The following is a 17,126-nucleotide window of genomic DNA, read 5'->3' as shown; positions in this document are numbered from 1 at the left end:
CTAGAAACATTTGGAAGGGAGTGAGAAGGAGGGTGTAGGAGAGGACACAGTTTTAAATTTCTAGGTATTGACTTTCACCAAAAGATGTAAGTTTTTTGGAGGGTAGAAAACAGGGCAGTTATCTGGCTGTTATCTGATGCCTGTACAGGAGATTCAGCTTTAAGGTATGGGGACAGGACATATTTGGCACTAGGAACAAAATAAGAAAAATCATTTTAGAAAGACTGCTAGCAAAGGTAACGAAATTACCTGAATCCTGGAATGGCATAATAAAGAGAAAGAAAGAGTTGAAAGGCCCTGTGACCCAGGACAGTAAAAGGGAACAAAGACCTAGGAAAAGCAGAGAGCTGGTAAGAAGAGACTGTTAGGATCTCACGTGCTAGTGCAATGGCACCAATAACAGAAGTGGCTCCAGGCCCAGATGTGGCAGCACATCCGTGCCCAGAGCACTAGGTGGCACTGCACAGCAGACAGGGCAGGGCTCTCAGACCTGGGCAGAGCACAGCACACAGCCATCTCTTTGACAAGTGTGAATGTTGGGAGGAGGTCCATTCTTCTGAACTATAGATAGTATGGACACTATTAGCCCTCTCAATCATTTGACTACTATGGTGTCCAGAAAAGCGACTCAGAAGTCAAGCAAGAGGAAGACTGAAACCAAGGGGAAAGCCTCACCTCCAAACAAGTTCAGATGTGGAATAGCCCTCATAAAATTTCTGGCCCTTTATTTTGATGGATAAGGGAAAGAATCAGCCAGAAAGCCCGATATGTACCCCCTGATGCACTCTCTACCACTGGAGCCTCCAAACCCTATATGCAAACTCCAGCAGGATTCACTAATCTCTATTACCTGCTCCACCCCAACTGCCCCCTGTGCCACTTCAAAAAGAGCATGGGTTGGATGGAGAAGCTTGGAGGGGAGAAAAGGATACCTGCCAGGCGTGGGTGTTTGGCTGGCCCAACTCTACTGAGCTCATTCCTCCCCAACTTCCCCCTAAGATAAACATTCCAAGGAGGTCTGGATCAAAAATAAACCCTTATCAGATGAAGCCAGATTTTCTGGGCTATGCGATATTTTGGCAAAGACCTCTTTCCCACTCCTTCATTCCTTGGGCATTAATTTCTTCACTTGCCAACAATACACTTGTCTCTCCCTCTCCTCGCCTCCCCCTCCCTAACTTAAGGTGTTCTTGGGCCACACAATCCTTTCATCCCCATTTCCCACGCTCATACTCCTAATGGCCATTATCTGGCCTGTACCCCACCCTTTGTGGTGGACGCTACCTTTGCTCTGTCAGGATATCCAGAACACTTTCTGCCAACCAGATATTTTTGGCTGTAACATCTCCACCTGATTTCAAAAGGGGAAAAGAAGAATAGCTCCAATTAGCAAGTCAGCCAATCCAATACATCTCTTCACCCATTCTGCTGGTCCACCCTGACTGCCATCCCATCATTGCCATCCCCCTTCACTGCTGAGATAAACTGCCTTCTGTTCTGTCAGGCTTTAAAGTTTCACCCTTTGCCTCCAGAAAGAAGGAAAGGGAAGGTTCTGAATTTTTCTAGAAACCAGAGCTGCTACTTTCCCACAGATTGTGAGTTGGAGTGGGAACGTTTTGGCCCTTGAAAATGAACATCTGAGAAGTAGATATAAAAAGCCCACAGTTGGAAAGAAAGGATGATATCTCAGATAGGGCCTGAGAAGTACAGGTGGCTGACAACAGCTGCAGTCTAGCAACTGGATGTCCTGAGTCCTGCACTGAGGCCCCCAACAGGCCGAGAGTTTCTTATTTCCAGGTTAACAGTCTTTAGTGCTTGCTATGAAACTTCATGGGGCAGAATTAACACACAGCAATGCCAGACCAGTCTTGGGATAAGAAGTGGGGGCTGGGAGTGCCAAACAGGGAAGAAAGTGCCAGGAAAGAGGATAAAAATAGCCACAACTATGCCTTGCCTCGGGTCTCAATTAAAAAATTCAATGTTCACAAAGTCACACATCACATAGATTAAGGTTCATACACATCAAAACAGGAGCATCAGTGTTACATAAAATTTTAAAGAGGAAGCAAGCCCCAGTGGGCTAATGGTGAGGTAGTAGCAGGTCACTTTTAAACAAACACATGCAATCTTGGGAGTAGCCGCTTGAATATGCGATGGCTCAGACAGATGTCACCAATGCCAAGATGAGAATAAAACCTAAATGTCAGGGTCTGTTCTGTGACATAGTTTGTCCCTCATTCTGGCCCCAGTAAAGGGCTTAATTATTAGGGAGCAAGCGTTCAAATAATGGGGGTGGAGCCAGGGAAGATGTCTAGGTTTCTGAAAGCATAGGCACTTGGGAAAAAATTATTTGCCCTCACTTCTCTCCCCATTTCTTCCTGCTCTGAAATGCTATAAAATCTCAGAGTGAAGACTGGCTAAAATAGGCCAAATATTCTGTCAAGCCCTGGGTTTAGCAGAAAAGAAAATGAGGCAAGACTTACTGCTTTAAAAGGCCCACTATGATTTTTCAGTCAATTTATTTCTACAATATATGTGGCCAGAAGATGTCTGTATCAGAAGGAAACAGTCTAAGCAATACAGGAATTCCGTCCCTTTGGCACTTAATCATTCTCCATTGTCTCTATTTAGTCTCTGGGCTCTCCTCCTTTCTTCTTTATGCTCCTGCCATCAAACTCACCTGCAATCTGCTTCATAAACGTCATACAAACACCATCGGCTCCCAGAACCCCACTCTTCACCAGTTCCCGTACCAACCACACCAACTAAAGGAAAGAGGGAAAAACAGATGAAGAGCAGGAACTGTGAGTTTGAGAAGGGAGCTAATTCAATTACAACTGAAAGGAGCACATTACAATTTAGACACACAATGATAGGGGTGTGTTAGCCCTGATTCCTCTTTCCCGTTCCTGACAGAGAGAAGATCCATCCTCTCTCTTTAAGCTGGATCCTGTCTTTTCTTTCTGGCCTTACCTGAGTACGGCAGGTATCCTGCAGCTTCAGGTACTTCTCCATAAGTATCTGGTTGATTTTATTCAGGACAATATTCATGCCATCACGACTCACCAGAGCTAAGTCCCGGTAACACTGTGAGAAGTAAAGTTTGTGATCAGCCAGCAAGCTGAGGATAAGGTCCTCACCCCACCCACAGTGGACCTCTTGCCCTCTAATCCCTTAAACTTAAATAACACCAATAAGACATCGAGTAGCAATGAAATACTTTCCATTCTGGACACTTTCTTTCCACAGGGGTCCTTCATTCCCAACCTATCCCTTGTTCTGTCACACAGAGTGGGGAAAAGGTACTGGTTATCCTTTAATGAGGCAGAAAAGCCTGCTGGGCAGCCAGGTGCAGTGGCTCACGCCTGTAATCCCAGCACTTTGGGAGGCCAAGGCGGGTGGATCACGAGGTCAGGAGATCGAGCCCATCCTGGCTAACACGGTGAAACCCCATCTCTACTAAAAATACAAAAAATTAGCCGGGCACGGTGGCGGGCACCTGTAGTCCCCGCTGCTCAGGAGGCTGAGGCAGGAGAATGGCGTGAGCCCGGGAGGCGGAGTTTGCAGTGAGCGGAGATCGCGCCACTGCACTCTAGCCTGGGTCTAGCCTGGGTGACAGAGTGAAACTCTTGTCTTGGGGGCAGGGTGGGGGAGGGGGGGAAGAAAAGCCTGCTGGGCAAGGCTCCTAGTACTATCCCTGTCCCCCCCACTTCCCCTCTTAGGAAGTATCATACTGTTTGATGCCACAGGCTGAGCAAAACCAGGTGGAGGCCATCTGCTTTTCATCTGCCAGTCAGTAAAAGGTCACTGCAAAATGGGTTTGGTTGAACAAGCCAAAAAGGATCCCAAAGAGGTTTTTAGACCAGTACTGACCCAGTCAGATACAGCAAAGGGAGTAGTAAGGGAAGAAGATCCAGGGCAGGGCCCTAGACAGTTAAGGACAGAACCAAAACTGAAATTTTTTGAATTTTTAGTTTTTTTATACTTGGGGTCTTACTCTGTTGCCTGGGCTGGAGTGCAGTGGCATGATCATAGCTCATTGCATCTTCGAACTTCTGAGTAGCTGGTACTACAGGCATGCACCACCACGTCCAGATAATTTTTAAAAGTTTTTTCTAGAGACAAGGTCTCGCTCTGTTCACTAGGCTGAAATTCTTGGCCTCAAGTGATTCTCCCACCTCGGCCTCCTGAGTAGCTGGAATTACAGGAACAAGCCACCATACCCAGTTGAACGATTTATTCTTTTCTCTGTGATGCCCTTTCCTTCTGCCACTTATTGAAAAAGGAGAGGTGCTTCAGCATACCAAATCCTGGGGGAGGTAAGGGAGGGCATGCTAATTTCTTCTGTGAGATTATTGCTTCCCTTCCCCCACTTAGCTTTTTTTTTTTTTTTTCACTCTGTCTCTATTGTGAGACCAGACTCCTGGAGGAATACCTTAGGGGGCCTCGTTAGCAACTTCCTTAGCCTGCTGAGTTCTATCCTGTCAGGGTCTCATCAGAAAGAGTAGAAACTAGGCAGGTAGCTTCCCACAACCTCTGAAGACCAGTAGCAAGGATGGCATCAACAATAATAATCATATAGTATAGCAAGGGCCGGGTACGGTGGCTCATGCTTGTAATCCCAGCACTATTTGGGAGGCTGAGGCGGGTGGATCACCTGAGGTCAGGAGTTCGAGACCACCCTGGCCAACATGGTGAAACTCCATCTCTACTAAAAATACAAAAATTAGCTAGGTGTAGTGGCACATGCCTGTAGTCCCAACTACAAGGGAGGCTGAGGCTGCAGGATCACTTGAACCCAGGAGGTGGAGGTTGCAGTTAGCCAAGATCGTACCATTGCACTCCAGCCTGGGTGACAGAGAGACCCTGTCTCAAAAAAAAAAAAAAAAAAAGTACAGCCAAGGATGTTGTTATACTATAGCAAGCAATAATACAGCAAGGATGGCATCAACAACAATGATATATATATATATATATATAACTGCATTTGATATACGTTAACAATCTTTTAAAATAGGTACTACTTATTATAATTATTATTTTTACAGATGAGGAAATAGGCATGGAGAGCTTAAAAGTAATTTGCCCCAGATCACATAAGAGATTAGAGGAAAAACTAGGATTCAAATCCAGGCACTCCAATTCTATAATAACATGCTTAACCACCTCTTGTATCAACATTAGAAATAACCAGAAGAGGCTGCTGGGAATAATGATAAGAGTTTGTAATAGTTTTGAGACTCTACCTTTCTCCTGTCTTGGCCTCCCAAGGCACTGGGATTATAGGCATGAGCCACTCCGTGCACCAACATTTCTAAACTCTTTCATCCTATGCATTCAAAAGAGATGTACCTCTCAGTACCATCTGCTCTCTGGCCTTGAGAGACTCCTAACAGATTAGCTATTGTCACTTCCTTCTGCCTCTATTGTCGTTAAGTCAAACCAACTGATGATGAAAATACCCACAGTTGGGCCGGGCGCGGTGGCTCACGCTTGTAATCCCAGCACTTTGGGAGGCCGAGGCGGGCGGATCACGAGGTCAGGAGATCGAGACCACGGTGAAACCCTGTCTCTACTAAAAATACAAAAAAATTAGTCGGGCGTGGTGGCGAGCGCCTGTAGTCCCAGCTACTTGGAGAGGCTGAGGCAGGAGAATGGCGTGAACCCGGGAGGCGGAGCTTGCAGTGAGCCGAGATTGCGCCACTGCACTCCAGCCTGGGCGACAGAGTGAGACTCTGTCTCGAAAAAAAAAAAAAAAAAAAAAAAAAAAAAGAAAATACCCACAGTTAGAGATCCTCCATGTGCCATAAACTTCATCCCCAAAAGAGAATGACTCCCTCTGGAGGATGGGTGATAGTTGGGAGACCAAAAAAACAAATAAGGAAACAAGAAAGAGATGAAGGGGCCCAGTCAATTACTGTCAAATATTGATAGTTAAGTCCTGGACCCTCCCCTGGAGGTAAGTCACAGAATGGGCAGAGGACAAAGGAAGTAGAGGGAGAGGGAAAATCTGTGTCAGGCCAAAGATAGACACTACTAACTAGAGAAGAACCTTGTTGTTCAAATGAATGCAGAACAGACTCAGGACAGTGAAGCAGGACAAGTTCTCTCAGGAGATATAGGGTCAGATGAAGACAGCAGATACTGTCTGCCTAGTTCCATCCTCTGTCTGGGAACTTTACTAACCACAACTGCTGGTAACAAATGGCAGCTGAGTACTGAGAGTTTCATATACCTAAGGCTGCCAGTTGTGTTACCGACCTCTGTGTCGGTTTGCTGACCAGCTTGGAAAAGCAACAGATGAAACACACACACACACACAAACACACACACACACACACACACACGCACACGCACACTCTCAGTGAGGAAAAGAGAAGTGGAGAGTCTCAAAGGAAAGTAAAAGTGACTGGTGACTGGATGGCATCTATCCTGAATGTGTCAAGAGCAGTGATGTGTCAGCCTAGGCCCTGGAGCCCCCAAGCTTCTTTCTAGAGCTGCCTGCTGGGAGAAATACCTAGACCAAGAGCTGCCTGGGCCTGAGTCCTTGACCCTTTGATGAAGACAGACCTTGACATTAGACCCTTTCCCATTACCTTTTTCTACTGACTGCCAGCACCTGCACAGCTTAGGACTCTACCTTAGCCTCCCTCCTTGCCACAGTTCCCCAGCCAGGCCTGCTCCCAGCTGTTTAGTTCAGACACCAAATAGAAAATAAATAAACTCAAAGGATATAAACATTCCTAAGAGCTGCCAAGAGGGCCGATGCAAACCAAGAAGGTACAAGTGAGATGAAATCCACCCCCTTGCATCCTCTACTCTTTCCCAATACTGACCTGCTTTCTCCTTAACTGAATTCTCTTGTTCACCTGTTCAATCCATCCTAATCCCACCCACTAAGTCCCAGAGAGTTGGCCCTAACTCCTTGAACCTGCCTGCCAGTACTAACAGAGGCTCCTCAGCTCATGCTTCCCTGTAGCAGGATTCTATTTGTTCAAGACTCAGTTTCTACTACTTCTCCACCATATCCACTTCCCATCTCAGCCCATGGAGATTCATGAACAACTAAATCTCAAATATGTCCTGAGGTTTCTGTTCCAAAGGCAGAATTAACCCCAAATACAAATCCTTAGAAAACAGTCCCATTGCGGCCGGGCATGGTGGCTCATGCCTGTAATCCCAGCACTTTGGGAAGCCGAGGCGGGCGGATCACAAGGTCAGGAGTTCGAGACCAGCCTAATCAACATGGTGAAACCCCGTCTCTACTAAAAATACAAAAATTAGCCGGGCGTGGTGGTGTGCGCCTGTAATCTCAGCTACTTGGGAGGCAGAGGCGGGAGCATTGCTTGAACCTGGGAGGCGGAGGTTGTGGTGAGCTGAGATCGTGCCATTGCACTCCAGCCTGGGCAATAAGAGCGAAACTCTGTCTAAAAAAAAAAAAAAAGGCCGGGCGCGGTGGCTCACGCCTGTAATCCCAGCACTTTGGGAGGCCGAGGCGGGCGGATCACGAGGTCAGGAGATCGAGACCATCCTGGCTAACATGGTGAAACCCCGTCTCTACTAAAAATACAAAAAAAAAAATTAGCCGGGCATGGTGGCAGGCGCCTGTAGTCCCAGCTACTCGGGAGGCTGAGGCAGGAGAATGGCGTGAACCCAGGAGGCGGAGCTTGCAGTGAGCCGAGATCACACCATTGCACTCCAGGCTGGGTGACAGAGCAAGACTCCGTCTCAAAAAAAAAAAAAAAAAAACAAAAAAACAGTCCCATTGCTTTAAGCTGAAGCTAAAATGATGCATTACAATCAGTCCTCATCAGTAACTCCCACCTAAAACTTCCGTAGGACAGAAGTATTTTTACAAAATAATCACCCTTTTAGGGAGAAGGAGCAAAGCTCTAGAGAGATACGTCACTAATTCTTCCATCATGCTCTGACCTGGCTGAAGGTCTCTGAATGAGTCACTACTTGATAGTTCCTCACCCGCCTAAAACTGTGTCCTCCTAATTCTGTCTTTACTGCCTTTGTCTGAAGAGGCCTGACCTGGAGGCTCAGCCCAGGAAAGCTCACAGGTAGGGGATTTACTTGGAAACTTTTAGCATGTGAACGTGAATGCTAGCGAAGGTGTCAACCAGCTATGAGACCCGAGGCAAATGCTTCACTTCCCCAGAGGGCCTGGGCCTCCCACATGGGGCTGTTATAGGGCAAAAAGAAGAGGAGATACTCTAGTCTCTTGCTGTGTCTGGATGGCCAAATTCATGACATAATAAGCATTTACATTGCAGAACCCAGTGGCCTCTTACTGACAGGCCAGGCAAAGAGCTGGAAATACCGCACATACTCTTCCCCCTTCACTTAGGTTTACTGATTTACCCAGGTTGGTTCAGATCACCTGAAACAAACAAAACTTTCCAGCAGGCAAGACTAATTTGCACTGAGATGACTAAATGGAATTTGAATGGTATTTATAAAAACCTACACACAGTCAATGATGGGCACACACACACAAAGATTAAAAAACCCACAAAAGAGGAAGTTTAACTTTAACTCCAACCCATCCACTCTCATCTTTGCCAACAATTTCTTTAAAATGGATGTGCTGGACTGGATCATATCACTCTTTAAAACCACCCAACTGGAAACATTCATTTGTCTTCAAGGATCTTGATGATAAATTCAGTATAAAAATGAAAAAGCAATTTAACTTGACAAGGTCCCAGCCCAGAATGGCCTTGGCTCTCCTGGGAAACCAAGGATTTGTGAATACTTGCTGCCTCACTGCCCACCCTCACCCCAGACCCTATTCCAGCTGGCATCAGAAGTACAAACAGATCAGTTTCCCATGCCCGTAAATCCTTCCCTTGAGGTTAACTCAAGCAGCTATGCCAAGGAACCATGAGCATCCTGTTCTTATCCCCGGAAATGATTTTCCTTTGGTTCCTCTTGAACAAATGACATCATCTCTGACCTCCAAGTTATCCCAACATGTAAACTGGGAGTGGTTAGGAGGAGGAGATAGAGCCACCAACTTCATATGGTTTTGTGAGAGGATCAAATGAGATCTTGTCTGGATAGAGTCTAAAAGAATGCTGGGCACAGAGCATGTTTGTTTACCTCCACATCACCTTTATTCAGGGAAGAACCAATGAAATGTTAATTCCCCCATTCCAAGCTCTTCTCTTATTAGTGTCATATAGTTAATGCCAGATACCAGACACACACCTTAACTCATTATACCAAGACTCAAAGGACATAGAGTTGCTGGAAAGGGGAAATTTGGAGAGGCAGAAGACAGAATTTTGCTACTTTATTATAAAAACAACAGGCCGGGTGTGGTGGCTCATGCCTGTAATCCCAGCACTTTAAGAGGGCAAGGTGGGTGGATCACCTTAAATCAGGAGTTTGAGCCGGGCGCGGTGGCTCAAGCCTGTAATCCTAGCACTTTGGGAGGCCGAGGTGGGCGGATCACGAGGTCAGGAGATCGAGACCATCCTGGCTAACACAGTGAAACTTCGTCTTTACTAAAAATACAAAAAATTAGCCGGGCGTGTTGGCGGGTGCCTGTAGTCCCAGCTACTTGGGAGGCTGAGGCAGGAGAATGGCGTGAACCCGGGAGGCGGAGCTTGCAGTGAGCCGAGATCACGCAACTGCACTCCAGCCTAGGGGACAGAGAAAGACTCCGTCTCAAAAAAAAAAAAAAAAAAAAAAAAATCAGGAGTTTGAGATTAGCCTGGCCAACATGGCGAAACCCTGTCTCTACTAAAAATACAAAAATTAGCTGGGCATGGTGGCACGCGCCTGTAATCCTAGCTACTCGGGAGGCTGAAGCAGGAGAATCGCTTGAACCTGGGAGGCAGAGGTTGCAGTGGGCTGAGATCACGCCACTGCATTCCAGCCTGAGCAACAGAGCGAGACTCTATCTCTAAATAAATAAAGAACAGAATTCAAAGAGATCACCCTGTCTAGTCCCTCATCTCAAAGAGGGAACCTACTTGAACCATTCCACATAAAGGGGACTCTTCAGTTTGTGAAGAACCCCAGTCTAGTTTTCATACAATATTCCTCAGGAAGTCTGACTCCAGTATACTCCAGTGTTCTCCTAATCACTACATTATTTACTGCATCAATCATGTAACATTAAGCTGTCTCATCTAAATCCTACCTACTAAAATTTTAAGCCTGCTTTCTATTCACCTGCCAATGGCAGAATCTGCAAACTACAGGCCATGCTCTTCTGGATAAGAACTCTCATGGACTTGGTTACATTTGTTCTCTTCTATTCCCTGGATCTAATCCCATCCCTTTTAGCCTTGCCTCATAAATTTAAAATTTAAAACTCTATCTGTTTTTTCACTTTCATGACTGCCATTTAGCTTCAGAATCTGGAGATACAGAAAGGACTTTAGTCAGAGGATGACCAATTCACTGAGTAAAAAGGGACTTGTAACTATATTTGGAGAACAAGGTGATCCAGCTCTGGTCGAAGAGTATCTTACTACCCCAGTTAAACTGTAAGTTCCACCATATCCCAGATCATATATGAGGAGGGTTTATGGGTCCAGAGGAGGGTTTATGGGTCCAGAGCAGGGTGCCTTACCTTCTGGGCTTGGGCAGGTTCAGTGAGGATGAGAGTAAACAGGCCCAGGCAGATTTCTTCATGCTGGGGGAGGCCTTTGCACACCTGGAATGTGAGAAAGGGAAACAAACTAGTTGTCACTCACAGGCAGTAAGTTCTCAAACTCAGTTTCTCCCAGAAAACATGGGACTCCTAAGGAAGATGCAAAGGAGAATAATCAACTTTTAAATCTGTTGATTTCCTTCTCTTAAAAGAGATTTTTAAAAAAAGGAGAGAGATAAGGATGACAGGTGTGGTGGTGCACACCTGTAGTCCCAACTACTCCAGAGGCTGAAGCAGATGGATTGCTTGAGCCCAGAAGTTCAAGTCTATAGTGCACTATAATCATGCCTGTGAACAATCACTGCATTCCAGCCTGGGCAACATGGCAAGACCACATTGCTATAAAAATAAAAAGCTGTACTGAAAGATGCTCACGTCTCCAAGAGATAGGCTCCTACAGTAAGAGAGAAGAATTGAGAAATTTGATTCAGGGAGCCAAGACTTGATGAATTTCAGTCCCCAACCCCCAACCACTTAGTCTTTCCATCTTTTTGACCATGTTTCAAGACTTTCACAGCAGCAGCAATGGCTGCAGGGACAGCACTCTACTTACATAGGCATTGAGGGCATCATTGGCTTCTCTCTCGGAGACACCAGCAGTCATCGATGTCACAATGCTCATACACCTTTCCAATCTCTGGGAAGGGGTGTAAAAAAATGAACAGTGTGTCATAACACCACTTAGGAAGTACTTCTGGGCCCCTAAAAGTTTAACAATTCAAACCTGATCATGCCCATTGATCTAACTGCCAGTTTACTTATAAAGTCACCATGAGGATACAATCAGCAAAATCTAAAATGCGGAAACCATAACAGGTGACCTGATTTCTTTAACACATAAATCACAAGAAAAAAAGTGAGGGAAACCCATATATTAAGAGACTTAGGGCCAGATGTGGTGGCTCATGCCTGTAATCCTAGCACTTTAAGAGGCCGAGGTGGGCAGATCACCTGAGGTCAGGAGTTCAAGACCAGCCTGGCCAACATGGTGAAACCTCGTCTCTACCGAAAATACAAAAATTAGCCAGGCGCAGTAGCACATGCCTGTAATCCCAGCTACCTGGGAGGCTGAGGCAGGATAATCTCTGGAACCCGGGAGGCAGAGGCAGCAGTGAGCAGAGATCACGCCATTGCACTCCAGCCTGGGTGACAGAGCGAGACCCTGTCTCAAAAAAATAAAATAAAATAGGGTAGGCACAGTGGCTCACACCTGTAATCCCAGCACTTTGGGAGGCCGAGGCAGGCGGATCACAAGGTCAGGAGTTCGAGACCAGCCTGACCAATATGTGAAACTCCGTCTCTACTAAAAATGAAAAAAATAGGCCGGGCGCGGTGGCTCACGCCTGTAATCCCAGCACTTTGGGAGGCCGAGGCGGGCGGATCACAAGGTCAGGAGATCGAGACCATCCTGGCTAACACGGTGAAACCCCGTCTCTACTAAAAATACAAAAAATTAGCCGGGCGAGGTGGCGGGTGCCTGTAGTCCCAGCTACGCGGGAGGCTGAGGCAGGAGAATGGCGTGAACCCCGGGGGGCGGAGCCTGCAGTGAGCCGAGATCGCGCCACTGCACTCCAGCCTGGGTGAAAGAGCGAGACTCCGTCTCAAAAAAAAAAAAAAAAAAAATGAAAAAAATTAGCCAGGCGTGGTGGTGTGCGCCTGTAATCCCAGCCACTCAGGAGGAGGAGGCTGAGGAAGGAGAATTGCTTGAACCCGGGAGGCAGAGGCTGCAGTGAGCAGACATCGTGCCACTGCACTCCAGCCTGGGTGACAGAGCTAGACTTTGTCTCAAAAAAAATATTTTAATAAATAAAATAAAAGGGACTTAGGCCAGATGCAGTGGCTCATGCCTGTAATCCCAGCACTTTGGGAGGCTGAGGTGGGCGGATCACCCGAGGTCAGGAGTTCGAGACCAGCCTGGCCAACATGGTGAACCCTGTCTCTACTAAAGATACAAAAATTAGCTGGGTGCGGTGGTTCACACCTGTAATCCCAGCACTTTGGGAGGCCGAGGGGGTTGGATCACCAGAGGTGGGGAGTTCGAGACCAGCCTGACCAACATGGAAAAACCCCGTCTCTACAAAAATTAGCCTGGCATGGTGGCACATGCCTGTAATTCCAGCTACTCGGGAGGCTGAGGCAGGAGAATTGCTTGAACCCGGGAGGCAGAGGTCGAGGTGAGCCGAGATTGCATCATTGCACTCCAGCCTGGGTAACAAGACCGAAAAACTCCGGCCGGGCACGGTAGTTCATGCCTGTAATCCCAGCACTTTGGGAGGCCGAGGCGGGCGGATCACGAGGTCAAGAGATCGAGACTATCCTAGCCAATATGGTGAAAAAACCCCGTCTCTACTAAAAATACAAAAATTAGCTGGGCATTGTGGCACGCGCCTGTAGTTCCAGCTACTTGAGAGGCTGAGGCAGGAGAATCACTTGAACCCGGGAGGTGGAGGTTGCCGTGAACCAAGATCACGCCACTTCACTCCAGCCTGGGCGACAGAGCGAGACTCTGTCTCAAAGAAAAAGAAAAAAAAAAGAGCAAAACTCCATCTCGAAAAAAAAAAAAAAAAAAAAATTAACCAGGCGTGGTGGCAGGTGCCTATAATCCCAGCTTCTCAGGAGGCTGAGGCAGGAGAATCGATTGAACCTGGGAGGCAGAGGTTGCAGTGAGCCGAGTTGGCATCATCGCACTCCAGTCTGGATGACAAGAGCGAGACACTGTCTCAAAAAAAAAAAGAGACTTAATATCATCTATCGAATAAAATAAGAATCCATCAGTCCATTTTGATAGATACATACATAATAAACAGGAAAGGAAAGCTCTTCCTTACAGTACAATGCCAACTAATAAATGTAGATGAAATGGTGAAAGTAATAACTGATCGAGGCAAATATCATCATCAATGGATGGTAAAACTAGTAGGTGAAACTTTTCAGAGAAAGAAGATATTAACATAGATTCAAAATACTTATTAATTACAAAATGAATATAATAATCACTGTAGGATAGCCTGGAGGACACTACCTTAACCAAGTGATCAAAGTTAATATCACTAAATAATGAGACATGTTTTTTTTTTTTTTTTTTTTTTTTTGAGACGGAGTCTCGCTCTTTCACCCAGGCTGGAGTGCAGTGGCGCGATCTCGGCTCACTGCAGGCTCCGCCCCCCGGGGTTCACGCCATTCTCCTGCCTCAGCCTCCCGCGTAGCTGGGACTACAGGCACCCGCCACCTCGCCCGGCTAATTTTTTGTATTTTTAGTAGAGACGGGGTTTCACCGTGTTAGCCAGGATGGTCTCGATCTCCTGACCTTGTGATCCGCCCGCCTCGGCCTCCCAAAGTGCTGGGATTACAGGCGTGAGCCACCGCGCCCGGCCCTAGACATGTTAACACTATGTCCCTCTAACAGGATGCACTGAAAGGATATAACATCACTTTTATGGTTTTCTTGCCAAAATGCATAAACTCAGTCCAATCATGAAGAAATTTCAGACAACCCAAACTGAAGGATATTCTACAAAACAAATGGCCTGTCAAAAATGCTTAAGGGCTGGGCACGGTAGCTCACACCTGTAATCCCAGCACTTTGGGAGGCAGGAGGACTGCTTGAGCCCAGGAGCTCGAGACCAGCCTGGGCAATATAGGAAGACCTCATCTCTATAAATAAGAAAAAAATTAGCTGAGCATGGTTGTGCATGCCTGTGGTCCCAGTTACTCAGCAGGCTGAGGTGGGAGGATCGCTTGAGCCCAGGAGGGCAAGGCTATAGTGAACTAGGATGGTACCACTACACTCCAGCCTGGGCAACAGAACATTATTATTAATGTTTTTAGTTATGATATAAATATTATAATTATGTTTTTAAAAAGTCCTTTTCTTATAGACTTTATATAAAATGTTTACAGATAAAATTGTATATCTTGGATTTGCTTCAAAGTAATACAGAGGTAGCTGAAAGAAGATAAAACAAGATTGCTATCTACTGTTAAGTACTGAAGCAGAGTGATGGCTACATGAAGATTTTACTATTCTACTTTTTTATATTTGAAATGTCCCCCCAAAATGTTAAAAACAATGAGAGTGTGAGGAAAGAAAAATAGAGCACCAAAGGCCAAATGAAAACCTACCAGGGGCCGGGTGCAGTGGCTCACGCCTGTAATCCTAGCACTTTGGGAGGCTGAGGCGGGAGGATCACTTGAGGTCAGGAGTTTGAGACCAGCCTGGCCAACATGGCAAAACCCCGTCTCTACTAAAAATACAAAAACTAGCCAGGTGTGGTGGTGCGCAACTGTAGTCCTAGCTTCTTGGAAGGCTGAGGCAGAAGAATCGCTTGAACCTGGGCGTCAGAGGTTGCAGTGAGCCAAGATTACACCTTTGCACTCCAGCCTGGGCTACAGAATGAGATTCTGTCCAAAAAAAAAAAAAAAAAAAAAAAAAAAGTACCAGGGTCTCTAGTTAAACAAGGATGAAAATAGCTGCATTAAAGCCTACCCAGGGCCGGGCGCGGTGGCTCACGCCTGTAATCCCAGCACTTCAGGAGGCCGAGGTGGGCGGATCACGAGGTCAGGAGATCGAGACCATCCTGGCTAACACGTGAAACCCTGTCTCTATTAAAAATACAAAACAAAAAAATTAGCTAGGCGTGGTGGCAGGCGCCTGTAGTCCCAGCTACTCGGGAGGCTGAGGCAGGAGAATGGTGTGAACCCCGGGGGACGGAGCCTGCAGTGAGCCGAGATCGCGTCACTGCACTATAACCTTGGCTACAGCGAGACTCTGTCTCAAAAAAAAAAAAAAAAAAAAAAAAAAAGCCTACCCAACAGTCACTCTGGTTTCAACTCCACCACGTCATGTGCTCAACATTCTAAGGGAATCTTAGTCACTGGTCCCTGTTCAGAAGAAGCAATATGTAAGATACTGACAAAATGTATCTTGTAAGTTAATGAACCTCTCCATTATCACCACCTAAACTATTTCCTGAGTCCTTTTAAAACTTTATCTTGAGGATTAACCCAAAAACTGTTTAAGGAAAACCAATTTCCAGTGATAATGATTCTGGCAAAAGAAGGACAAAGGAAGGCTGGTTTACTTCTGCCTGATCTTAGAGGTCATCACCACACATCTTGAGAAGTGGTTCTATCGCAGCATTGAGGAACTGATAAATACGGATAATAGGATCGAGGTTTAAGAATGAAAGACGGCCGGGCGCAGTGGCTCACGCCTGTAATCCCTGCACTTTGGGAGGCCGAGGTGGGCGGATCACGAGGTCAGGAGATCGAGACCATCCCGGCTAACATGGTCAAACCTCGTCTCTACTTAAAAAAAAATACAAAAAATTAGCCAGGAGTGGTGGCAGGTGCCTGTAGTCCCAGCTACTCAGAAAGCTGAGGCAGGAGAATGGCGTGAACCCGGTAGGTGGAGCTTGCAGTGAGCTATTGTGCCACTGCACTCCAGCCTGGGTGACAGAAGAAGACCCCGTCTCAAAAAAAAAAAAAAAAAGAATGAAAGACAATTGGACTGGGCGCGGTGGCTCACGCCTGTAATCTCAGCACTTTGGGAGGCAGAGGGTGGGTGGATTATGAGGTTAGGAGTTCGAGACCAGCCTGACCAACATGGTGAAACTCCGTCTCTACTAAAAATACAAAAATTAGCTGCGTGTGGTGGCATGCGCCTGTAATCCCAGCTACTCGGGAGGCTGAGGCAGGAGAATTGCTTGAATCTGGGAGGCAGAGGTTGCAGTGAACCAAGATTGCGCCACTGCACTCCAGCCTGGGTGACAGAGCAAGACTCCATCTCAAAAAAAAAAAAAAAAAAAGAATGAAAGACAATGGTGCTTCTCCTTCACCATTATCCTCAGGTTGCCTATGTCTATCCTGTGTAAGAGCATAAGGTGGCACAGAGTAGAACTGAGTGTTAAGGCAAGGCAAGTGTTTGTAGCTCCCACAGCTATAAAACTTCAAGCTAAAATAAGCCCCAAGCCACTTATTACAACTTAATATCAGGTCTGACTATGCTCCAAATTAGGTCAGATTGGCAGCTCAGCCTGAATAAAAAGCACCCGTGTACTTGTGAAAAGGAGCTGTGAGGTCACATGAAAGCTGAGCTATGACTCTCACAGCCCACCTCTCCCACAAGCTCTGAGATCCAGTATTACCTAGTCCACCTCCTATATGATAAGGGGAGGGAAGGAAAACCCTCCGGCTGGGCTTCCTCTGTTTTTAAATCTTATCCCACTTGCCGGGCACAGTGGCTCACGCCTGTAATCCCAGTACTTTGGGAGGTCGAGGCAGGTAGATCACTTGAGGCCAGGAGTTCAAGACTAGCCTGGGGAACAGAATGAGACCCCCCCCTCCATCTCTACATAAACTAAATAAATCAGCCAGGCATGGTCGTGTGCACCTGTAGTCCCAGCTACTTGGGAGGCTGAGGCAGGAGGATCACTTGGGCTCAAGAGCTGTAGGC

At 46.5% G+C, this 17,126-nt stretch overlaps 1 protein-coding gene across 2 annotated transcripts in view; it reads right to left on the bottom strand.

The window, feature by feature from the left end:
- The window catches only part of INTS3 (integrator complex subunit 3), a 49,664-nt gene that overhangs the window by 24,252 nt on the left and 8,286 nt on the right, over positions 1-17,126 (bottom strand). For both annotated transcript variants that reach the window (XM_063626454.1, XM_063626453.1), the window contains exons 2-6: positions 11,226-11,309; positions 10,592-10,675; positions 2,974-3,087; positions 2,681-2,765; positions 1,285-1,351 (exon numbers count right to left, since the gene is read on the bottom strand). In XM_063626454.1, the coding sequence (XP_063482524.1) occupies positions 1,285-1,351; positions 2,681-2,765; positions 2,974-3,087; positions 10,592-10,675; positions 11,226-11,309 (434 nt within the window). The remainder of the gene's footprint in view (positions 1-1,284; positions 1,352-2,680; positions 2,766-2,973; positions 3,088-10,591; positions 10,676-11,225; positions 11,310-17,126) is intronic.

Source organism: Symphalangus syndactylus, chromosome 12 (assembly GCF_028878055.3).
Source record: "Symphalangus syndactylus isolate Jambi chromosome 12, NHGRI_mSymSyn1-v2.1_pri, whole genome shotgun sequence".
Lineage (NCBI taxonomy): Eukaryota > Metazoa > Chordata > Mammalia > Primates > Hylobatidae > Symphalangus > Symphalangus syndactylus.
The sequence above is the reverse complement of the archived record's forward strand: the minus strand, read 5'-3'. Positions and strand labels throughout refer to the sequence as shown.